Genomic DNA, 26,360 nt, shown 5'->3' with positions numbered 1-26,360 from the left:
CACATATTGATCTGCAAACTTCATTTTCTTTGCATTATATCACATTTATTTGCTCTTTCACTACTTTCAAATATTTACACTATGCTAGTTTTAATAAAAATTGCGCAACTTGTCTATCAAATATAACAAATATGTTATCTTACACATATCTCTGTGCTGCAAGTACCTTAAAAAGCATGACATATGTTATATTACGAATAATTTAACGGACACTCAATGTTTGTTCTTTTGTATAAAATAATAAATTGATTTATTTTTGCTCTATTAACCTATGATAGAAAAATAATCTTAAGCTCAATGGACACGACTTGTTTCTTTGCAGAGTTTTCAACAAAGTGAAAAGCAGAAGCGCACACATGAAGTCACACAGGTCAATACCATCCCCCGATTCTACGGGTCAGGAGTCTAAACGTCCGATGCAACAATCGAAGCTGCAACAATTGCAGCAACCGAATCAACAAGTAAGACAACAGCAGCAGCAAGAGCAACAAAAACAGCAACAATCAAACGGTGTATCCCCGCAAACTCAAGAATACTTGCAACAACAGCAGGTATCCTTGATGAACAACGACACCAGTGCTCAAAGTGCAGCGCATATATGGCATAACCCTACAAGACTTAGGCCACCATAGGGGGAGACCATCATAATTCAACTTAAGTTACCTTAACGAAGGCTGTTTCTAACGGTAGGAATTTTGATTACGATCGCGCGATAACATAAGCAGGTTCTTGTTTATCCGTACGCGATAATATGATTATCTCTTCCTACCTCAGTGAAGTGATGAAAAAAGAAAAGGAAAAAACGTCGTCCGCTCCAAGAAGATATAATCGCGTCCGAAAAAATGTAATACACACACACACACACACACACAAATTCTAAAACTATTTACTTCCGAAATAAAAATATTTCTTATCTGCGATCACAAAAGCTGCCGATTGGAAGCCGAAAAATATAAAGAATCGAGGACTCCTACTTTGCAAGAAGTAAGCGTTTTTAGCTGGACTATAATTACAAACTCATCGGATAGGTGTATCAGGCATATGCCCGTATATTAGTAATACGAATGATGGATGACTTTCTTTTCGTGAAACGATCCGACAAACATCGTACGCTTCAGCTTGCTACATTGGTTAAGCAGCTGATATCGATAGGAATAGCTCTTCTCGGGAAATGCAATCAAAAACTTCAAGCCTTTGTTTTTGATAAAGAGATAAGATATTCGATATTTATACGTTTTTTCTTCTTATAAAAAAAAAAAAAAATGGATAATGAAACGGTGAAAGTTAGGGTGAACGCTTATCGTCGATGATGAGATAATGCTAATAAATTTCACCGTGATCGATGAATATGGCCTAAGAAATAAAAAAAAATAAACAAATAGAAAAACGAACAAGCAAACGTGTTATAAAGTACTCGGTCAATAGGCAAGTGATGAAATATTGATTGCAAACGAGAAGCCTGAATAAAATAGCAAATAAAAAGCTAGCTTTGCAGTCACGACCGGAATATTTGATATACGTATATACGAGGATCATCGCGGTTTCAAAGACTAATGTGTACCTATTTATTATGCACGTGAAATGTTCCCAAATTGTGCCACAAGAAATTGCTCTTATTTATTGCCACTTTATCATTCTTTTGAGTGACCTCCTAGTAACATTTACAGTTTATTATTTTTCAATTTCTTCTATTCTTCTCGAGGGTCAAATTACGAACAAAAATTTTAATTTCATATTAAAACATACACAATTATTAGCATATTTAATAAATCAATTTGAAATAAATGAATTTTAATTATTATATGTGAATTTTTTTATGAATCTTTTATTAGCCAATTTATTCGTTAGCCACTTTAAAATTCTTCTTTGGCACATTTTTTATGATTACAAGGATTAAAGATAAATGGTTCGGAAATTGATCCTACTGCGGAAGAAACGATTGCTTGTATTTTCTCTATCTTGTTGTATTTAATTATTTTATTATTAATATATATAAGAAAAGATCGATAAGTAGTATTTACCGTACGCACATAAGATCGTTGAGAGACTCCCTAATTTCCTTATCTTTGTTATACAAAGCATACGATATTAAATCGTATAAATTTTAATATATATAAATATATAAATATGTATAAACGATCGATGTAATTAAAAATAATTTATAGTCATGGCGAAATAGTTCTTTAAGAAGAACATTGTTCAAGTTTCACTCGGAGATGTCACTCGGTCTCCGAAACTGAGTGTAATATAACGAGTACACAAGCGTCAATGCATAAATATTATACATATTTACATTCAGTCCTGGCAGAGGATGTAGAAGTTTTATTAAAAATATAACTAAAATATTGATTATAAAATTGCTATCTGTACATAATATGTGTATATGTCTGTACATATATACATCAGTGTCTGTATGTACAAGTAAATGAAATTTATGCACATTAAGTAGAATAGGTTTTAGGTTGTTTTAGGAAGATTCTCTAGAGATTCTATGAGCTAAGTACACTATATACACTTTACTTGATTTTCTACTTTATTAGGGATTACGTGGCGAGACTCTTGCAAAAACAATGACGGGCCGCACGATTTTAAAATTAATCAGGAATGATGCTTTCTTTCTTTTTTAGATGAACACGACGTAACGATGTTCCTATATGTAAGGTGCCTTAAGACAAAACCATTTTATTTTTCTCTTACATTATATAGCTTTTTGTCTATGCACATGATATTCCTCTTCTTTTTTAAATGTAAAACACGTATCCCTTTATTTCTCACACGATGCGTTGCGTTGCGTTGCGTTGCGTTGCGTTGCGTTGCATTGCGTTACGTTGAGTAGCATTCTGTTAAATTTTATTTACTGAAACACGATATATTTACTTACGTTCTTTCATTTCAGTCAGATTATGATCATTATTTTTTTTCTATTTATATATGTATGGATATATATAGGAACATCCTTTCTAAGAATTGCATATAATATACGTTTGAGAAAGACAAAATGCATTGCGAATCAAAGCAATACTGGAAGGCGTTCTTCTAAGGTTCTATAAGTGTTAATATATATATATATATCAAGTTTCATTTAGTGAAACTCTAAATTGTTATTCAAGAGAGTTGCCACACCGAGATTGTAGACGCTATAATTCTACCTTTAAAATATTGTTACTGTTAACATTATTCTTCTTATTAACTTTTACCATTAAATAAATCACCATATACATTTCAACCTTTCTAAACTTTTCTTAAAATAATTGCAAAGTGACTGAGGACGCTTTTAAAAAATCTGCCAAGTCTCGATAACTTTTAAAAAAGTCTATTAATCTTCTACTTGCTTCCGTAAGGTATATAGAATTCATGATTATTTGGTGAAGTTTCGGCGATAAAAGGAAAGAAAATATTTCTCTTCGGGCATTAAATGTTCTAAATGTAATGAAGCAAAATTTCAAATAGTTACTATCAGCGTATAATTTTCGTTTCCAATTATTTCTTTTCAATTTATGAAGAAGATGCACAAATTAGACAATTAACCTTTTGGCTATGACATCTCTATTATTTATATAATATATATGTATATATATATTTATTTATTTATTTATTTATTTATTTATTTAACTATTTATTATTTCATAATTTATTTATATATTTAACTGCCTACGTATGTATTTATTTGTTTATTTATTTTCAAATACTGTAATTATCCTTTGGAGTACGACCAACGGCATTAATTTAATTTCCTTTTAGAGATACGATATATTATTCTTTATTCGATATAAGATTTTGTTCACTGCTTGTTAATTTAAAAAGCTACAAAGACATTTTGTAGATCCGACATTTTGTGTGCCATTCCAGTTAGATTCACACATGATTAATCACGATGCCACGAATACTTTTAATGCCCAATGGAAATACTCCTTTTGTGATCGTATAACATTCTTGCTTTTGTTACGCCTAGACAATAGCCTCCAGCACGAGTGACAGAACGTAGAACTAGAAATCTATATCTTATATATAAGGTTCTAGAATTTCGAATCTTAAAATTAGTTTATTTAAGAATAAAATTGTTATGTATTTTGACCACGGGCTCGGAGCATAGGTCAAAGGTAACAAAATTAGCAGACATATCATTTAAGACAATACAATTGTTACAGAAACTAAGTTTCTACTAATATAATTATTATTATGTGTAATGTAACTCTTACAACAAGTTTAGAGATTCAGATGCAAAGACGTAGATTGTGATAAATGAAACGAAATAATCAAATTTTTTGACTCTACAAATCCAGAAATTATCTAGATCAAATTATTCATAACGAAAAATATCATTTCGATTATTTGTACATCAATATTCAAAATATTCACTTGTTATTTCTTCGTCGTGCTTTATTTAAATTACAGATAAAAAATATATCCTTTGACGAGATACCTAAGATCATAAAAAATTCATTAAAAATGACGACATCTGATTCTCTATTTACATGCAGAGATACTTATAATATAATCTGGATTTGGAGTAGTAAGGCTATAAAACGTATAGAGTTGCTGGAGGCTTCTTACTCAAAACAATTGAGAGAAGGCATGACAAACGAAGCAATGAAATAGAAACGAAGATATACATAAATTGTACAAACGAGTCCCTCCACGTCACAGAAAAAAATGATGTGCATATGCATAAAAAAAGATAAACATGTGATGTATATAAATGGTATGTGGTAAATGATATTTCATTATTTGTACATAGACGAATCCCGTGCCATTAATTAATGAGTTGTAGTGATATTTTACTGCTATATCTCTCTCGCGGAAACACTGGGTTAAATGAATTTAGATCATACATTAAAGGCATCAAACAATATTATTTATTTATTCCGCATAATTTGTAATGCAATACTAATTGCAAAAAAAAAAAAAAAAAAAAAAAAACAACAACATAAATTAAGATCTTTTAGCATCAGATCGATATTCATAGAAAAATGTTTCATCATCCACTTATCGAATCATATTTCTTCGCTTTATTAACATATTCATGTAATAACATATTTATCCTGACAAATTAAATCTTGGATTAAATTATTATTTATTTTTCTAATTTTATGCACGTACAGCAAGAAATTTGTCAAAATGTAATTGATTTTTCTTAATAATATCATGTTGATACATGCCTCACGTTCTATGACACAAACAATAACTCATATGGCATATGATCTCAATAATTATTAACTAACATTAACCATTGTGAAATTTCTAATGTCTTTTATGCGATATATTGGTACAACTCGTCGAAGAAAGTGTAGCATGGTTATATATTCGAGGAATGTGCACACGAATACCATACTGAAAAGATAAAGAGATAAAAAGTTTACTAAATGATCATTAACGTTTACGGAAAATTACTCTTAACGAGTGAAAACTTACTATAAATTATCGATATTGTAATCTATTTGCCCTCTTACCTATTATCAATTTTAATGTCTATCTCTATACACCAGCATGGTTCTTTATACTCTTCTATTTGATGTTATAGTATTCTCTATCAACTTTTACTACAAAATTTATTGTTAATGATGTTTTTAACTTACAAGGACGTGGTCAGCTGTAGATTGTCCTATGATCATTCTCACTAAAGATCTTGTTTAGGGTAACAACAGCCGACTTCCAATAATAAAAGATAAGAAAATTACAAAAACAAAAAAATAAGAAAAAAGAAAAACAAGATGAATAAATTAGTCTTACGACGGGAATAAATTGAAATAATTTGACCTATTTTGTCAAATGTTCAATATGCTAGATAAAGGGAGCTTGACGTTCGCGTGAAAAAGATGAAAAGAAAGAAAAATAAAATAAAAAAGAAGAGGCCAATGTTCGTTGTGTTATACGAGTTATCGCAATAAATTCCGAAAATAGATAACTTATAGGACAGAGAGGCTCGTTCGTATTTAGCAATATTGGCACGGCGCGATTTTCATTATCGTCGTTTTTCCACTTCTCTGCTCATACGGTTGCTATTAATAAGTACCTAATATTATATACGTTTAGATTCTTCACCTTGTTAGACTTTTAAGCGTAACACGATATATTTATTATTATCTATATCCATATACACACAATTTATGTACGCGTGCCGATGAACATAGCGGCTCTATTACTGAAATATTTATATATGTATATATAAAAATTGCTCGAAGGTTGACGCGACAAGCAATATGGACAATATAGTATGTATATTTATTAAATGCGTTAAAGAAACTTGGACCGACTACAGCTGGCCAAGGATGAAGGGAAGATAGAGAAAGATAGATAGAACAAACAAAATTAGAGAGGGATCGGCTTTAAGTTTTAATTAGAAAACTCATATAACACAAGATACACCCGGTTGACATTTAAACAAAAATATTCGAAATTTCCAACATTTTTTACTTTGACATCAAGATATTTTTTCAACTTGAATAATTAGGTATATATAAAAACAAAATGATTAAATAAAAATAGTGTTAATCTATTTTATTTATTTCAATAATAGCATTGATAGCATCGATATTATCTGTTAACATTGGTAGAATATATTAAAGCCTTTCTATTAATTTCAATATTTTAATTTTGTATAGAAAACTAGGACTCTTATCATATTTAAGCACAGTTTAGTCAATTTTAAGAGTGACATAATAATACCGATTCTTACAATTAAACGAAAGTAGGGCCTAATCAAACATGAAGTCTATCGAAAGATTCTTCAACTAAAGAAGTTACGATAAAAAAAGAAAAAAGAAAAAAGAAAAAAGAAAAAAGAAAAAAGAAAAAAGAAAAAAGAAAAAAAATGACATTATAAGATCCTTGTTTTCATAAAAGAAGCCAAGAAAATTCTTCTTTCCTTTCAAAGTGAAGCTCAGCAACGAGAGCGTACATAACGCAGTTTCTTCCACGTATAGAAACAAAAAAGAGAACGAGAGAAAAAGAAAAAAAGAAGAAAAAAAAGAGATTGTTTAAATGTAAAATGTTTTTCGCTTGCAAAATCTTTTCTACATTAGCTTCAGAAAACGATTCTCTCGATTTCCTTTTGTTGAGAAAAACGCAGAGAGAATAGAAGAAGAAAAAAGAGATGAAAGAAAATACCGACTACTGATCAAACACGCAACACAGTCTTAGGCAGGTCAACGAGCGGCTGCGCATCACTATTATATAGCAAGCGATACTTATATACGTAATCAAATTAAACGATTATGTATAAATTATATTACATATATATATATATACCGTTTTATTTACACATGGACAGTCGTCAAAGTGAAAAAAAAAAAAAAAAGATAAACGTTATATATACATATATATGCAACACAGCATATAAGCACGTATATACAAGGATGTGTATATATAACATGTGCATATACGTATTTATGTATATTTACAAGAAGATAAAGAGACATTAGATCTTCGATGTTGTTCGTTAATTAAGCTATAATTAATACAAGAAAGAGACTGATGGATTTTTCGGTAGATTTTAAGAGTCTCAAATGAACAAGCTCTTCTGAAATGATTAACTTTGGTACGACTTCTTTGCATAAAATGGAAATAAGCTGTTTGAAGCACAAGAAAATAAATATCGTGACAGAAAAAAAGAGTATTAAATACTAAAGAAGAGAGATAGATATGCGAAAAAGAAGACATCGAGAGATTACCGAAACTTCATTGGTCTCATGAGCACGATTATTAAATGTATCATTAAATACTATACAAAAAAAAGGAACGAGAGGGAGAAAGAGAGAAAGATCAAATAAATCGTGTATGAATGTGAAGGTATGAAAGTTAAAAGAATAGAGATAGAAAAAAAGGTTTTAATATTCAGATGTGATGAATGATTTAACCGTCGTTTTCAAAGTTAATATAAATATAAGATTAATGCTAAATATATGAAAAGTGATTATAATATATATATACGACATTGCATACTACGTATATATATATATATATATATTTGTGACAATATGTCCAAATGTATATATAAATATATATATACGACTATTTTCTTCTATGAATATTACGAGTGACTGGTGTGTTTTATTGTCATTATACTTCTAAAGACGCTCGGCACAATGCAAGAGCGGACAGCTAATTGATCTCATTGTCGAAATAGAATTGGATTACAATTGGAGAACTTTTAATAAATTGTCTCACGAACGAATCAAGATCGGCCAACTCCGCACACATTGATTCGTTTTATAAGACTACGTTAGTTCTTTCCTAGTAACGTAAAGTAAATATATAAATATTTAGTTTGACGTAATGGTCGAGCGTCCTCTCGCGAAAAATCTCAACACTGAGCTATACAAAAAAAAGATAGAATAACAAAAAAAAAGATATATGATGTGTAAGCCAAGTGCCTTGTGTTCTGGAAACTAATCGTTGACTTTTAACTATGATATTAGAGAGATTGAGAGAATCGAGAAGATAAGTAGGAGAGAGATAATTGGAGAAAATTAGAAAAATGATACGTGGGAATTAAAAAAGAAAAAAAAGAGATGTTAAAAATTTAATATAAAACAGATAAAAATGTAAAGATTTTCAGTGAAAAAGTGAAAATTATCATACGCAGTTACGTTTCAGATTCGACGAAGCAATACGGAATCATTATTTTAGTTATTTCATCAAATACAATACGTACATATAATAAAGATTTTGGGCACGTAGAACAAAAGTACAAAAAAGTAATTTTTTTAGCAATCAATAATATACCAGTTGAATGCGTATCGTGAATTACATTGATTACGATTTAAAGTTATCATATTGTACCTTTTTACTTTCTACTTTTTTCGTATATAGGTTTTACTTATATTTCGCGTTTTATAAATAATTATAAACGTTCTCGTTGCTTTGCAGATCTTTTACAACGACAACAATGTGCCAAAATGCGTTGATACAGTAACAACGCGTGTACCTGTCTCTCTGTAAAATTTATCTACATATAAGAATTACTCGTTCGATCGAAAAAAAAAAAAAAGAAAAAAAAGAAGACTTCTCCTCTTCCTTCTTCAACTTCCACTGCCTCGTTCCAAGAAAGAAAAGAAAAAACGTTAAAAGAAAAAAAATGCTAAAAATAAAACTTAACACGGCGTAATACTGTTAACGTAAATTTGTTTTGTTGAAAAGAATTCCGTTTCTTCGTCGTCTCTGTGACGTGCCTTTATTAAAAGGCAAAGGAAAGACAATTTTTACGCAATCTCCCATATTGCATTAGAAAAAGGACAACAAAAAAAAAAGAAGAAAATAATGAAGAAAAGAAGAAGGCTAGAATTTGATGCTGGAGATAAGGAAAATAATGATTACTCTACTCATTACTATTATTAGAAATATTCCTTCCACACAGCACTTTAGATTCCACTTATAGTACAGGGTCTTTTTCATTTCAATGATAAAAATCATTTTAATGTTTATAAAAGACGAAAAGAATAAGAAAGATAAAAAGAAAGAAAAAATTGAAAAAATAAAAAAGAAACTTGAGCACGTAGCTAATTATTTGAAGAAAAAAAAAAATATTTAAACTAGCTGTAGACCTTCTCATTCGTGTTTCTCTCAAATTGTTCAAAACTTATAGTAGATTCTTCTATCCTGTAAAGTATTAGCTTGCTTTGACAAGGAATTGATGTACATATTAAATCTCAGTAGATAGTAAATATGTCGTATGATCTGAGGATCTACCCGAATGTATATGTTTGAATAAAAATTATATCTCGAATATAATCGATAATCGCGTGATGAGCGAAGAATAATCAAAGAAAAGAAAAAGAAGAAGAAAAAGAAGAAGAAGAAGAAGAAGAAGAAGAAAATACAAAGTCTCATTAATGCATAGATGTTCAATGAAAAAGACCCTAAACCGACAATCCTCGTTTAGATAGTCCTTAAAACATACCTACATATGCGTGTTAGTAGCTGGGTATGAATGCGTATGGAAAGTATTAATTTGTAAGACGAAGAATAGGAAAAAAAAAAAACTCCCTACTTAAGTTATAACATATATTCTCGATATTGTTATGTATCTTCCTTTTGATAGTAAGTTATAATGTGAGCTCCTTTTGCTCGATAAGTGGTAAAGGTTGCTCGGTAACAGTAGTGTCAAGATTTTGTCATTTCTCGTTTATAAATCATAAAACATAAAACTCTTTCTCTATCTAATTCCAAACAGAGCAGCTATTGTTAGAGTGTAGAGAAATCTTACAAAATCTAGAATATTGAGGAATGCATTACTGTCATTTGTATCCTTTCTCACTCAATTTTGTACATTTACATACAATATCGTTAATAATAATTTTCCTTTCCGCGTGATCTCTTTTACTGTGCTGACGCGTTAAAAATGTATCCAGTTGGAAATGAAAATGAAACTCGTTTGAAAACAATAACATGCAAATCCATTTATCCAACTTCATACACCTCGAGATAAAGCAGAATAAACGCTTAACAATAAATATTGTGCCAAATCGTCGATCGTTTAATCATAAATAATCCAATTAAAGCTCACGTTTTTTCGGTTTTATGACGCTGTGTTTTGAAAACTAATGATGCCAATTTATGAAAAGTGAAAAGGAAAGAAACAGATATAATGAGGAATTAAATCTCGTAGTAATAGCTTTCAATGCTTTTCAAAAACTACCTAATTCCTCGTTTCCAAATAAATCCTATTAAAATTCTCCGTACTCTTTTAAACAATTTCAAATAAAGAACATTTTTTAAATGAGAAGAGCAGGCCCACGATGGCAAACGTGTAGTATGCAATAATAATAATAATAATAATAAGAAGAAGAAGAAGAAGAAGAAGAAGAAATATAAAAAGAAACATGGATTTTATATGTTCGTATTCGTAAATGAATAAAACAAAAGTAAAAAATTAAACACAAAAGTGTGTTTCTATCTTGCCGCATTCTTTAACAATGGACTAACAATATATGTGAGTGGACGAAATAAAAGAAACGAGATAAGTTTGCTTTCCACGAAATCCGAAATTATCTTCGATCTAAACTAAGTGACATTTTGCTGAGAAAGCTAACTTATTTTCTCTTTGCTACTCGCCAGCAAATGTATTCAAGCTGCATATTTAAATGTAAAATATAAATAACTTTTGTTACTACCCTCATAGGAAACGATGAATCGGTTTTTTGAGAGTTATACGATGATAGAAGGATAATAATTTGACAATCGCTTTAGAAATGTTATGATTCAATTGGAAGAGCATGAACTAATAAAAGGATATATTGTAAAACAAGTAAGTTCACTCTTTTCGAGATGTTACTTTTTTTATTCAACTATGTTTTGAGTATTCTGTAAACCTCGAGATATGGAAGTTAATAAAAGTCAAATAAAATGAGAAAACAATGATTTGATGACGACTCTCGATCAAATTACTTCAGCGATCGCTAAACCAAAATATATATATACAGTAAAAGAATTAGAATATGAAACATTTGACAAGTTAGGCACTTTTTAAGATGTAACGATAATAAAAACAGTGTATAAACAGGAGATACAAGTCATTTGTAATATAAATACTACATATATTATCAATAAACGTAGCAGCAGAATTTCCAAATCAAAAGAGAAAAAAAGAGAACGAAGGAATAAAGAAAAAAAATGACTTAACGATTTTAAAAAGAGGAAGAATCTCTGACGCATTCGCTGTCTTCTTCAGAAAATCTTTGCCAGGGCAATATTCCCCCATATCGCTTATAAAGAGAAAGTGTGTTCTTGAAATGTGGTGGTGTTTTCTAATAACATTTATATACTGTTAAGTAACACTATTATATAACTACGTTCCCACCAAAATAACAGATAACGAAAAAGAAAAGAAATATGAAAGAAAAAACAACGACGTGAACGAGGAGAAACAATAATAATTGCACTTTGTACGCTTCGACTTCTTTGGAAGAACACACAACATAAGCGTCGCGTACGTGTTAAACTGAAAACGCGTTATTACTTTTCAATTATTATACATAAACAAGATGCCAAGAATTTTTGTAAAATACATCCTCCAATCTCTATTAATGTGAGGGCTTGAGAGACCCGCCAAAAAGTATATGTATATTCGTGTTGCTCGATGTTACTAACATAAAATAAAAGAAGAAAAAAAGAAAAAGAAAAAGAAAAAGACAAAAAAAGAAAAGAAAAGAAAAGAGGAAAAGAAAAGAAAAGAAAAGAAAAGAGAGGAAAAAAAAAGAAAAGAAAAGAAAAGAAAAGAAAAGAAAAGAAAAGAAAAGAAAAGAAAGAAAAGAAAAGAAACAAAATATGCAATGCAAGGCCCTTCGAATGATTCTCTCGAAAAAAAGAGGGGCTGGACAAATATTTTCTTACATCTTATATACCAAATTTCCTGTAAATTCTTCCGACTTTTCATCAGTGCACTGTATATAGAAGAAATATATGTCATCCTGTGTATTTTTGTGTAAGAAGAAGGCAAAAGGATTTTCCTTAACCTGTAAAGATGTCAATGTCTCATTGTTGGCTGTTGGTGTTTCTTTTTGCATTATGAAAATCGTTGAACCGTGTATTAATCGCGCTTTCATCTCGATCGTGAGAGAAAAAAGATGTATGTATGTATGTATAAAAACGTAAAATTAATGTTCAGCTCGATGTACGTCCAGCTCAGCCCTGTATCTCTAAAATTCGTTACAGCAATGCATGGTTGTTCTCTCTCCGACGGTAACGCGAGGATTTCTTTTATTTAATGGAACTAATTTTTGTTCCCGTTAGTGTTAACGTCTGTTTATAATAAATAATTCGAAAATTGTCCTTTTAATTTATTTTTTCAAAAACGTTTAATGTTTGTTTAAAATAGCTAATCAAATAAAAATGATGAAACACTCAGCTTGACGCGTGACAGAGGCTTCAACGCTGATTAAATCCTACAAATTAGAAAAGAAAGAGAGAGAGAAAGAGAGAGAGAGAGAAAGAAATATATACATACATAAGTAAATATATTAAGAAGAACAAAAGCGCTAAAGAAATACAAAAGAATGTGATTGGTGGTGCCCGAGGGAAGAAGGAAACGAAAAAAGGATGTGCGACATATCAAAAGACAGATAAATTCTTATTCCAAAAATAACCCACAAGGCAGTACATTCTACGCTGAGAAGCACTTCCAGTAATAAGAATTAATTATAATCTTTGAAAAATCTTTAAATAACACAATTAGAGAGTTCAGACTTATAGATATCATTAAGAATTTTGGGTATCTTATTGTTAGCTTTTCTCGATACGAACTCTTTATCGTCCTACAAGGTATACCAATTATATACAATATTAATATTCTTTTAAATATGATTCCTTTTTTTATACAACACATACATTTATATCTTATAGAATATATCGTAGTATTTTTATGAAATACCCGACTTTTTGTTTTCGTTTTCAGTACTAATCATAACTGTAATAAATACATGTATATTTTCTATGTTATCTATTCTAAATAATCCATTCTCACCTCTTGTTCGATGATAAAGTGTTCGATCGTTTTATATATGAAATAAATAGAAAAGTTAAATACAATATGTACATGCTTATATATACATTTTAAGTTACCCGCATTCGGCCTATGTTCACGCAAAGAAGATATAAAAATATTTTAAATATTCATACAAAAAAAATATATTGAAACTCTTGAGAAATACTTACAAGAAGCCTAATATTTATTTGTAACATATAATTGCTTCATAAAATTCAAAACATATATGTATGTATGTATCGGTTACCGATGCGAATGAAGATAAATTGGCAATAATTAATCGAAATAGATAATGCTCGTCAAGTCCTGCCAAACAAAAATCTTTGGTATTCAAAAGACTTTATAAAAATAAAGTCTTTTGAAATGCAAAGAAATTAACATTTTTTGGAATATTATTTTCATCAGAAAAACAAAATGCTTCGATAATTTGATTAAATATCTATAAATATGTAGCTAATAAATAAAATTTGAGAAAAATAAAAAAATTCACGAGAAAATATAGCCGATACATTGAATTGAGTGTTCTTAAAATTCTTTTATTTGTTATAACTTCCCTCGTTCAAACTTGTAGAAACATAATGAATACTTGTACACGATGATGATAATAGTCATTTCTGCGATTTCTTTCACTTATGAAATTTCTATCGCGTTTGTTTTTTGCCAAGAAAATTGTTCATAGAAACTCATGATTCTTCGAACCACATCGCAATATTCAATCTAGAGTAAGTCTTCCGCTTTATTTCTTGTACAACCATATAAATAATATCAAACGAACGTAAAACGTGCTATTAGACAGGATAAAAATGAAGCTGACGGGTAAAATAATACATTATGAATATTCAAATAAAAATGCAATATTGGTTAAAAAAAAATGAAAGAAAAAAGGTTTATTTATAGATACATATATATATATATATATATATATATATAAATAAAAATTCATACTATGCATGTGATAATGCGTCAAACGAATCAAAAAGCAAAATCATAGAATGAAAGACGTTATTTTTCGTAAATCGTCGTACAAGACTATCAATGTCATCGCAAAAAATGAAAAAGAGAAACACAAATAAAACTTCACCATTTCGAAGAAGGACATAACAAAAGAAATTAATCAAAAGAAAGAAGATTTACATAAGTAAATAAGTAGGTTCGAATAAAACGATACACATAAAATATTATTACGAGGAGATATAATAAGTTAAAAAAAAAAAAACTTGCTATTATCTCCCAAGGCATGGTACTTTCAATATTTTTTCTTAGATAGCTGCTATAAAAAGTAAGAAAAGATGATTGATAATCATGAAAAATGGAAAAGTATATTCCCGTTTCTACTAAATCTTCCATCCTCGCGAAACTCCTTGCAAATAATCCTTTTCCTTTCCTATTTACGACAAGTGTAAAAAGAAAATATCATGTAATTATCGATATGAGCAAACATGAACACACCTCCTACATATACCTATGCGTATGTATACATTCAGCGCGACATACATTAATTGATATAATAATATATCGCGACAAAATGATTGATTGTGAGTCACTTAAATAATTGTTACATGTATTTTCTATATATTATGGACAACTAATACGAGAGATAATATTACGCTACTATTAAGTAAGTGTAGCTAAGTTTAGATAAATGGAGATATTTACGTTCTAAGATGCGAGATGACGAAGTTGGATTATCTAGTCCAAGTTTTCTATGAATCTCAGCAAGCGGAAAAATGTTTCCGTGATCACTGGAATCAGAAAAAAAAAAGAAAAAAAAGGCGAGACACTTGATACGACTATCTTGGATTTCCCCTAATAACGAGCAAGGAAATAATACGCAAGTCTTTTTCTTGGATTATACAGGATATAAATAATGTGTATTAGACAAAAATGAGACAAAATGAGAAAATTCAATAAGTACATTTATGTATGCCGACATCGTTTCGAGTGTCTACGCAGATGGTGATTGCGAGAAATATCGATTGTGAGTGAAGAAATGAATGTGAAATTTGCAACAAAAAGAATGTATTTTCTCACTCCCATTGAGAGGTGTATGTTCATCGCTACATCTAATTTAGAACGGAAACCTAAATATTATATTATTATATAAAATTACTGTATAATTGTAATGAAAATTGTTTTTCAAACGATGTGGTATTTTTATTGTAGATATTATATAACAAATAAAATCATGATTCATTGTAGACGAGGGTAACTCATTCATTTTCATAACTATACCTACTTATATCCGAATACGCGAACGTGAAATTACATAAAAAAACACTCGATAAATGAGTGTTCCTTATGACGAATTTCGAATTTCGATCGGAAAGATCACAAGGTTTTGTTTAACTACGATTAAGATTGCACTTTAAACATTTAACAGGAAATTAAATAAATATAGAAGAAAAGGAAATTAAAATATGTAAAATTATATCTTATATTATTATCAATAATTAACATTAACTTAACATTTTTTTCATTCCAATGTAATTATTTGATAGCTCCTGACCAGTGGTAACTTCGAGGGTTACATTTTCCTGTATTGTAAAAAAAAGTTAATTAGAATATTAACATAATTGTTAATTAACCAAAGAAAGTGTATATCATTGTTGAAAAGCTCGGAATTATTGATTTATGTATCGTCCTCTTCCAAATTCACCTTTAGACTGACGGGTTGTCCTCTGTCAAAATTCTTTTATTGCATTTTGTCTATATGACTTTTCAAACATTGCGCTTGTGTGTAATTGTAATAATATTTTTAATGATAAGATTTTAAGCTTTAAACGTTCTGATTTTAGCATTTTTTGTACTCTAATGTAATTTTTTATAACATCTGAGCAGTGATGACTTTTAGAGTTAAATTGTCCTGTATTGTAAAAAATGTTTAATATAATATTAAAATAATTGTTAAATAATCAAAAGGAATACAAATCGCACGTATCGTTCTATCACTCTTTCTCTCTCACACGTGCTCGCGCTCCCTCTCAACTTATACGCCAAGCTTGCATACGTTTTCACTGCTTAGCAACGCTGCGCCGAGGTTGCCTTTGTATGAGCTGCTTAGCAACGCTCCGACGTAACGACATCAAGCCACGCGCTGAGCTTGCCTTTGTAGAAACTGATAACATCTTACCACGCGCCGAACCTTGCTCTGATGTAAGCAACATTCTGCGACGAGCCGAGCTTTCTTTTGTCAAGCGCTTTATCACACACTCACGCACTCACGCACTCACACAATTATAACAAACCGGATGCTTCTACTCCCACCCTCGGCTATCGTGACGTCATATAACAAGCTTATGCTTGTTCTTCGCTACACACGCACACACTCACAATGCACACCGGATGCTTCATCTCCCACCCTCGGCTATTATGCGTCATACACAAAGCTTATGCTTGCTTCACCAAACACGCATACACATAACACACAAACAACAGTAGCTCGACGACGACAAACAACGAACGGTGGTCGCCTCTCGTTCCGTCATCCTCACGCTAGACGCACGCATCCTAACAAAGCAACCATTCCTTATCTCTTTCTTTCACGCAAACACTCACATATATATGCTTGTTCCACACTCAGAAAGTCATATATAAAACATAGTATAAAAGTATTTGCATAGAAAACAATGCTCAGTATACAGTTAAATTTAAAGGAAGACTGTTTTCCGATCTTATACTAGGTATATTCAGACAACAGTGTAGGGAAAACACTTATTACGTATCCGGCTAAGGATATCTGAATTCTTTGCGTAGCCGGTACCACTCAAAAAAAAAATAGAAAACAAAACACCTTTTATTTAACAAGTTAATAAATTACAATCCGTTTAAACAATTCACACGCAATAATTAGATGAACTCCCTCCGCTGCTTCTTGAAAACTCTTAGACACTAAATCGCACGTAACGAATCACTATTAAACTAAAACGCTAAACTGCTCGTATTGTATCGTCACTCACTGCACACTTTCACGCTTATTCACTCTCAAAATCGATCCTTTAATATCGCTCAAACTCAACTTAATTCTATCGTTTAATCACACTTCTTTATCGCACGTATCGTTCTCCCTTTCTCTCTTTCTCTCTCGTAAACAAGAACTCTCCCGGCAACCAGCTTGCTTTGTTTTCACTCACTCGTAACGCTCTTACGTAGTAACGTGACGTCATACAACAAGCTTGCTCTTGTCCTTTGCCACACACACACACACACACACATATTTTTGTAACGGGCAAAGTACTAGTACGGTTTAGTTGTATGTAAAAAACCGTTAATGGTTACCATAGCAACGCTCTGACGTAGCAACATTACGCCACTAACAGAGCTTGCCTTTGTTTGACACACAACACACACATACACACAACTTAGTAACCAGGAGTGAGGACCACGAATCAAAGCCAGAGAATAGGAAAAACTGTAGAGCTATATTCTGTCTCATTCTCTCGCAGGCTCATTCCTATATGTTTGTCTCTTTCTCTGCTCTTATTTAGTATCGCTTTCATTTCATAGCCTCCTACCGTTCCGTTACGCAGCGGCCTACCGCTTCATTTTTTACAATAACCGTTACATTTTTCCAAATTACACCCATTCTAAAAAAGTTTTCACTTCAAAAATTTTCATATGAATATATTTCTCTGGTTTTTCAGATGACTGTCTTCAATTTGGTTGCGTACCTAAGACAGAAAATAGTATAATATTGTGCAATATTGCTTTAAGGGTCAAGCAACCGGACCCACCCTGCCAACTTTCCAAGAATACCCACGCTATGGACTTTTCAGAAATACCCTACCCCACGAACTTTTCAGAAATACTATACAGAAATACAGTTCGTAGGGTTTATATTTCTGAAATGTTCGTAGAGTAGGGTATTTCTAAAAAGTTCGTATGGTAGAGTATTTCTGAAAAGTTCGTGGGGTAGTAAAAAACAAACCTATATTAAACTGATTGATAAATTGATTTATTCCACAGGGGAGGTAAATAATTTGACTACAAGTGTCTACTCATTATTATCAAGATTGATAAGAAGAATCCAACAATACTGCAACTATGAAAGATTTTTAAATGAACTGTTCTTATTATACTTACATTGGGAAGAAATCATATGCAGTTATGTTCTATTAAAAGAATACCAAAAGAAATGTATCCTAGTTATCACAAATTAAGAAAACAAATGGCACATTCATTATGTTAGGAAATTCTATTCATGTCAAAATCTTTTATCAAGTTTTATACACAGTAATAGAAGATATTATTTTTTTATTAACTGCCAAGAAAAATTGATGTATTTGTTAATAAATATCTCTTTTGTAGAGATTCAATGTGAATTATTATGCGAAAAGAATGCAGCTGCTCTGACTAAAAATAATCTAGACAATAATATGTTTAAAGGTAAATATAATAATTTTGTTTGAAGAAGAAGTAAAAATAATACTATTAAAATACACTTACTTTTATCATATAAAAATTGATTGAGGAGTTGCATTTATTTTTAATCAATTAATAAAAACATATTGTGTGTGTGTGTAGGTAATCTATATTTTATTATCGACTGGTAAAATGTGTATCGCCATCTTTCGGTACTAGATATTACTTCAATGTACCGACTAGTAAAATGATGCTGCCATCTAGCGGAAGTAAATGTTACTATGTCTTACCGATTAGTAGAATATGTTTCGCCATCTAGACAAAAGATAAAAAACCACTAGGACAAAATCAAGATGGCTACCTGTCAATGTAATTTGAATACCGTAAATACAGGCTGTGTGCAATGTAAAGTATTTAATTAAAAAAATCCTTTTAGTGATGCAATAATCAAGTGAATAATATTTTTTATTTATAATAATTCGTTTCATATTCTTTATTTAGTGATCGCCAATTCTGGATGAAAATAATTAAACTGGATAAAGTGCTGTGGGACAGTGTTATGTTATAACCGAAGAAAAATGATTTTCTTAATTAAATCCGAGAATGCAGATGAATTCCAGACGTTCTCTTTATCAAATTATTATAACAAATACTAGTAAGTAAAGTATATATTTTGTTTTTTAACTTTATGCATTGTGTAAAATTTTTCTCTCTTCAAACTTATTTTGATATACATATAAAAACTACTTTTAAAAATATTTTTAGATCAGATCAGCATGCAGATCTATATTTTAAATTCCAATCCAAGAACGTTATACTCAAAAGAAGAGGATTCCATTACACCATTGGATCAATGGATATATATTTCATTTTCTTACGGCTAACGATTAGAAGATTTGCATTGATTATGTAATCCGAAAAAGAGTTTTATTCTATAATATTATGTAAATAGAATGCAGCTGCAGTAACAAAGAATAATCAAGACAAGAATGTGTCAAAAGGTAAGCATTGCAATCTTGTATTTGTAAAAAACAAACCTATATCAAACTGATTGATAAACTGATTCATTTAACAGGATAGGTAAATAATTTGACTAGAAATGCCTACTCATTATTATCAAGATTGATAAGAAGAATCCAACAATACTGCAACTATGAAAGATTTTTGAATGCACTATTTATTTTATACTTGCACTGGAAGAAAACCATATGCAGTAGTATTCTGTCAAAAGAATACTGGAAAAAATGTATTCTAGTTATCACAAATTAAGAAAACAAATGCCAAATACATTATATTAGGAAATTCTATTCATGTCAAAATCTGTTATCAAGTTTTGTACACGGTAATAGAAGATATTATTTTTTCATTGATTGAAAAGAAAAAGTGATGTATTTGTTAATAAATACCTTTTTTGTAGAGATTCAATGTGAATTATTATGCGAAAAGAATGCAGCTGCTCTGACTACAAATAATCTAGACAATAATATGTTTAAAGGTAAATATAATAATTTTGTTTAAAGAAGAAGTAAATATAATACTATTAAAATACACTTGCTTTTATCATATAAAAATTGATTAGGGAGTTGCATTTATTTTTAATCAATTAATAAAAACATATAGTGTGTGCGTTAACTATATTTTATTACCGACTGGTAAAATGTGTATCGCCACCTATCGGTACTAGATATTACTTCACTGTACCGACTAGTAAATTTAGGCTGCTATCTAGCGGAAGTAAATATTACTATGTCATATCGACTAGTAGAATATGTTTCGCCATCTAGACTAAAGATAAAACATCACTAGGATAAAATCAAGATGGCTACCTGTCAATGTACTTTTAATACCATAAATACAGGCTATGTGCAGTGTAAAGTATTTAATTAAAAAAATCCTTTTAGTGATGCAATAATCAAGTGAATAATATTTTTTATTTATAATAATTCGTTTCATATTCTTTATTTAGTGATCGCCAATTCTGGATGAAAATAATTAAACTGGATAAAGTGCTGTGGGACAGTGTTATGTCATAACCTTAGAAAAATAATTTTCTTAATTAAATCCGAGAATGCAGATGAATTCCAGACGTTCTTTTTATCAAATTATTATAACAAATACTAGTAAGTAAAGTATATATTTTGTTATACGAAATTCTACTAATTATTAAAATATATGGATTATTTTGTCTTTTAACTTTATGCATTATCTAAACATTTTCTCCCTTTTCAAACTTATTTTTGTATTTATATAAACTACTTTTTAAAATATTTTTAGATCAGCATGCAGATCTATATTTTTAATTCCAATCCAAGAACATTATACATACTCACGAGAAGAAGAATTCATTACACCATTCGATAAATGGATATATATATTTCATTTTCTTACGACTAACGATTAAAAGATTTGCATTGATTATGCCATCCGAATAAGAGTTTTATTCTATAATATTATGTAAATAGAATGCAGCTGCAGTAACAAAGAATAATCAAGACAAGAATGTGTCAAAAGGTAAGCATTGCAATCTTGCATTTGTAAAAAACAAACCTATATCAAACTGATTGATAAACTGATTCATTTAACAGGATAGGTAAATAATTTGACTAGAAATGCCTACTCATTATTATCAAGATTGATAAGAAGAATCCAACAATACTGCAACTAATATTATTATATTAAACACTTATATGTCTATTTTGCACCCCACAATAATACACATGCACATACACAAAAAAGGATTTCTTGTATAAACTGTTGTGCTGCGACTTATCATCGTCGACTGTATCGACATATAATTTTATATAAATGAACGGGGTGATTAATTGGATCAAAGAAAATGTAAAATCAGAAAGGAATTTGCCTCGACTGTGTCTTTTATGTTAGATCATCATCATCATCAGCAGCATCATCATTAATATATACTCTATATATACACATACATATTTCAATTCTCTTGCGTGACCATAAGAGTATAATTTCATGGAAAATTAATTATTATATAACAAAATATTTCGATGCATGTACAATTATATGTAGTAGTAGTAATTCATGTTACAGTAATCGACTTTTATTAACTGAACAACAAAAGAAAGTGACATATTTATGAATTATTTTTAAAAGATTACATAAACACACTTGCAAAATAAATATTGTTTCAGATAATAAAAGTATTATTATTATTATTATAATTAATTTTGTGGTTACGGATTAATGATAAAAAAACATTTCTTATTATTTGAATTTTCGCGGGCAACACATTGCTGAGGACAAAATCAAGATGGCTGCCGTGTCGTGTACTACCACGTGCACTATTAAATATTTAATTAAAGAAATGCAATAGTGATGCAATCATAATCAAAAGAATAATATTTTGTATTTAGAATAATTCTTTTCATATTCTCTTCTCTTTTTAGTGATTAGTGATTGCCAATTCTGGATGAAAATAGTTACAAATGGGATGTATTGGTGTGTGGTACAATAGTATTACGTCATAACCAAAGGAAAATAATTTTCTTTATAAAATCCGAGTATATATAGATGAATTCAGGATGCTCTCATTATATCAATTTATTTTAACAAATGTTAGTTACTACTAAGGTACATCTATATGTATTTTGTTATACGAAATTTTACTAATTATTAAAATATATGTGTGGATTAGTTAGTCTCTTAACTTTATGCATTATCTAAACATTTCTGTCCCTTTTCTTAGCAAAACAACTTTACATGCAATTCCATCACACCAACTTTCCACGCACACCAATGACACCATTCAAAAGGAGAGAATCCACACGATCATGAGGGTTTATCTTTAACCATCACTTCAACTTTCCACGCAATCCTATGACTCCATCCATAACCAAATATCCCATACAGTCATGAGGGATTTTTTAACCATCACTTCAATTCTGCACGCAATTCCAGTTTAATGCACTCTGTGTTCTTATCATACTTGCACTGCGAGAAAATAATATATGTATATAGTGTAATATTTTATCAAAAGAATACGAGAAGAAATGTATATCTTAGTTATCATCACAAGATATATGGATAACACACGTGGCAAATACATTATTATATTTCCGACATTCAATTCATGTCAAAATTTTTTATCAAGTTTTACGTACACACGGTAATAGAAGATAATACTTTTTTTTTAATGGCTGATAAGAAAAATTGATGTATTTGTTAATAAATATCTTCTTTTGCAGGGAATTTCATTTCATTACTATTATTATGGAAAAAGAATATGCAGATGCTATTATTAAAAACTAATCTAGACAAAAATATGTAAAGAGGTAAATATTATAATAATATTCAAATACATTTATTTTGTTATCATATAGTATAAATGATTGGAATTTTATTACCTTTTTAATCAATTAATAAAAATGTTTATTAGGAAATTAGTCTTTTATCACCGACTGGTAAAGAGAATATGTATCGCCATCTAGCAGCGGTACTAGCTATTACTTCATTGTACCGACTGGTAAAATTATGCTATTATCATCAAATGATGGAAATATTTAATTCACTTACCGACAAGTACAATATGTTTCTTCATCTAGACGAAAGAAAATACATCGCGCTTGGACACAATCAAGATGGCCACCTGCCATTGTATACTGCCACGTGCAATAAAGTTAAGTATTTAATTACAAAAAATTCAACAGTGATGCTTTAATTAAGTGAATAATATTGTTTTTATTTACAATAATAATTCAGTGTTCATATTCTATTCTTTTTTTTAGTGATTAGTGCTCGGCAATTCAGCTTAAGAAGAAAACCATTGGACTTGATGTGTGATATCTTGTGAAGAAAAAAAAACCATTGGACTTGAAGTGTAATATCTTGTGAAGAAAAAAAACCATTGGACTTGATGTTAGATATCAATGCTTAAGAAGAAAACCATTGGATTTGTATTTGTGATCTAAAAAAGAAAACCATTGTACTTATTATTATTATAATTATTATTAGTATTATTATGTTAAGTTAAAAGGAATATCATTGTACTTACTATTATTATGTAAATGTAAAAAGAATATTATTGCACTGTACAGGTGGACAGGTCGACAGGAAAAGTATACCATTGCACTTTAAAGGTTACTTGTCGACTTACAAAGTATACCATTGCACACTTTAGGTTACTTTGGATTACCACGTTTTGTGTCAAATTTTATTTCTTTTTTATCACCTATCCTATCATCCAAGCCATTTAATTTTCCTTTAATAAAATCAACCATTACATGTAAGTATTAATTATTGTAAATGTTACAAGTTAAGAAACTTATATGTTTTTTTTTGTCGTATAAGGTATTTTTTTTTTATTTATAATGCATGAACATTTTAATAGAAATATTTTAGTAGACAATTGAATTTATTATTAACATATATACATTTTAGCATATTAATGAAATATTTTTGAAATAGAAAGTTTAGAATAGCATTGAATTTGAAGTTATGTTAACTGAAATAGAAAATCATTGCAGTTGTGGTTATGTCACTGTTTATACTTGCACTAGAAGCAAACCATATATAGAGTAGTAATATTTTATGAAAAGAATATTAGATAGAAAAAATGTTTCCTAGTTATCACAAATTAAGAAAAGAAATGGTTAATAACATTCTAATGTTTGCAGTTCTTATTATATGTACTAAATTTATTAATGTACACTTATTTTATTGGGAATAGACTAAGAGCATAAAAATGTATATATTTGTATGAATTCATTTGTGTTTTTTTTTGTAGAAATACCATCATGTATTTTATAATGAAAATAGGATGTTGTTTAAAGAAGTAAGTATTATAATATTGTTTAAAATACATTTATTTTTGTCATATAAAATGTGAATTAATATAATATAATTAATTTTTGTATAAGTTTACATAAATTTTTACTTTAGTTACCGACTGGTAGAGAGAATATGTATCGCCATCTAGACGACGAAAGAAAACATCTCTAGGACAAATTCAAGATGGCTACCTGCTGTCACATTGTACTTTTGTGTAAAGTATTGTGTAGTAAAGTGTAAAGTATTTAATTAACAAAATTTCTTACAGTGATGCAATCATAATTAAGTGAATAATATTGTTTTTATTTATAATAATTCTTTTCTTATTCTCTTCTTTTTTTTTGCAGTGATCACCAAATTACCTTAAGAAGAAACCCATTGGACTTGATGTTTGATATCTTGTGAAGAAAAAAAAACCATTGGACTTGACGTTTGATATTTCCTTAATAAGAAATCCATTTAACTTGATGTAAGATATCTGCTTAAGAAGAAAACCATTGGATTTGTGTTTGTGATCTACAAAAGAAAACCATTGTACTTATTATTAGTATTATTATGTTAACTTAAGAAGAATATCATTGTACTTACTATTATTATGTAAATGTAAAAAGAATATTATTGCACTGTACAGGTGGACAGGTCGACAGGAAAAGTATACCATTGCACTTTAAAGAAGGTTACTTGTCGACTTACAAAGTATACCATTGCACACTTGAGGTTACTTTGGATTACCACGTTTCGTGTCAAATTTTATTTCTTTTTTGTCACCTATCCTATCATCCAAGCCATTGAAATTTTCCTTTAATGAAATCAACCATTATATGTCATTATTAATATTTGTAAAATTAATTATGAAACAAATTTATGTGTTTTTTGTCGTATAAGGAATTTTTTTTAATGCATGAACATTTTAATAGAGAATTGAATTTATTATAAACACAAACCTTTTAGAATATTAAATAATTATGTAATAACCACGTGAGTTGTACATATAATGAACGGAACGTGTTAATTTAATAAGCATTGCACTAAAGGTTATGTAAAAAGTTAAATAGAAAACCATTGCACTTGAGAGAGAGGTTATATGTAATTAAAATAGCAAATCATTTCACTAAGTATGGATATGTTAGCATAAGAAAAATACCACTTTACTTGTAGATATATGTGTAATAACGTATATTGAAAATTATTAATTTTTTTAAGAGGCTATATCACGTTAGAAAGATAAAATTGGCACATGTGGTGGTTATGTTACTTTAAGAAGAAATAAATCATTGCACATAATAGATTTTACTATATTACAATAAATAGACGACCACTGCACATTAGTTTATAAAAGATTTTAAACAACAACAACAAGAATATTTGCACTTGTGTATATAATAAGATAGAATAAAAAAAAATAAAAGTCAATGTTATTTTAAAGTAAAGTAATGGATGTCATGCGAGATTGACAAGAGGGAGAAGCCATTACAACTTGATGTATGTCAGCTGTACAGTTCATTTGCATATATAATTACGAGATGGCGTCTTGAACTCGGTAGCGTTGGGCTTGCCGATTTAGTATAAAGGGAGGTGCAAAGCGCATGGATTTCAACGCATCGGGGTGCGGCCCCGACTCTGCAGAAGCAGAGTACTCCTGTGGCTGCGCTCAGGAGCAGGTTGCAATACACGCTTAGGCCTGAGCGTTGTATTCAGCTTGCTCCTGAGAATGACAGCCTTTGGAAAA

The 26,360-nt window shown here is 29.7% G+C and overlaps 1 protein-coding gene and 3 long non-coding RNA genes across 21 annotated transcripts in view; 2 read left to right on the top strand and 2 right to left on the bottom strand.

Moving 5' to 3' along the window:
- The window catches only part of LOC107071147 (uncharacterized), a 162,099-nt gene extending 146,421 nt beyond the window's left edge, over positions 1–15,678 (top strand). For 11 of the 12 annotated variants that reach the window (XM_089178039.1, XM_089178041.1, XM_089178037.1 and 8 more), the window contains one exon: positions 323–15,678. In XM_089178039.1, the coding sequence (XP_089034165.1) occupies positions 323–632 (310 nt within the window). In that variant the 3' untranslated portion in view covers positions 633–15,678. The remainder of the gene's footprint in view (positions 1–322) is intronic. The other variant, XM_089178047.1, reaches the window with a different exon arrangement.
- LOC149030629 (uncharacterized) lies at positions 5,504–20,506 on the bottom strand. 4 transcript variants are annotated; one of them, XR_016178441.1, is made up of 4 exons: positions 20,394–20,506; positions 20,245–20,311; positions 18,923–19,153; positions 5,504–18,147 (listed from the first exon to the last, which is right to left on the bottom strand). It is a non-coding gene; the product is annotated as an uncharacterized LOC149030629 (long non-coding RNA). The 4 variants fall into 4 exon arrangements; XR_016178442.1 differs by lacking the exon at positions 18,923–19,153; XR_016178439.1 differs by lacking the exon at positions 20,394–20,506 and having other exon boundaries at positions 20,245–20,384.
- On the top strand, positions 19,175–24,012 carry LOC107073659 (uncharacterized). Of its 4 annotated transcripts, none has more exons than XR_016178435.1 (11): positions 19,175–19,243; positions 19,340–19,493; positions 19,604–19,839; positions 19,914–20,180; positions 20,256–20,333; positions 20,805–20,958; positions 21,113–21,349; positions 21,424–23,136; positions 23,241–23,327; positions 23,407–23,480; positions 23,590–24,012. It is a non-coding gene; the product is annotated as an uncharacterized LOC107073659 (long non-coding RNA). The 4 variants fall into 4 exon arrangements; XR_016178436.1 differs by having other exon boundaries at positions 19,230–19,248; XR_016178434.1 differs by lacking the exon at positions 19,175–19,243 and having other exon boundaries at positions 19,250–19,493.
- An 849-nt stretch (positions 24,013–24,861) lies between these two features.
- On the bottom strand, positions 24,862–26,148 carry LOC149030628 (uncharacterized). The gene is made up of 3 exons (XR_016178438.1): positions 25,576–26,148; positions 25,220–25,430; positions 24,862–25,147 (listed from the first exon to the last, which is right to left on the bottom strand). It is a non-coding gene; the product is annotated as an uncharacterized LOC149030628 (long non-coding RNA).
- Between the last annotated feature and the right edge of the window lie 212 nt (positions 26,149–26,360).

The sequence above is a fragment of the Polistes dominula genome, unplaced genomic scaffold (assembly GCF_049000335.1).
Source record: "Polistes dominula isolate Pdom_NZ unplaced genomic scaffold, Pdom_raw_medaka contig_77, whole genome shotgun sequence".
Taxonomy (NCBI): domain Eukaryota; kingdom Metazoa; phylum Arthropoda; class Insecta; order Hymenoptera; family Vespidae; genus Polistes; species Polistes dominula.
This window is presented reverse-complemented; position numbering and strand designations above follow the sequence as displayed.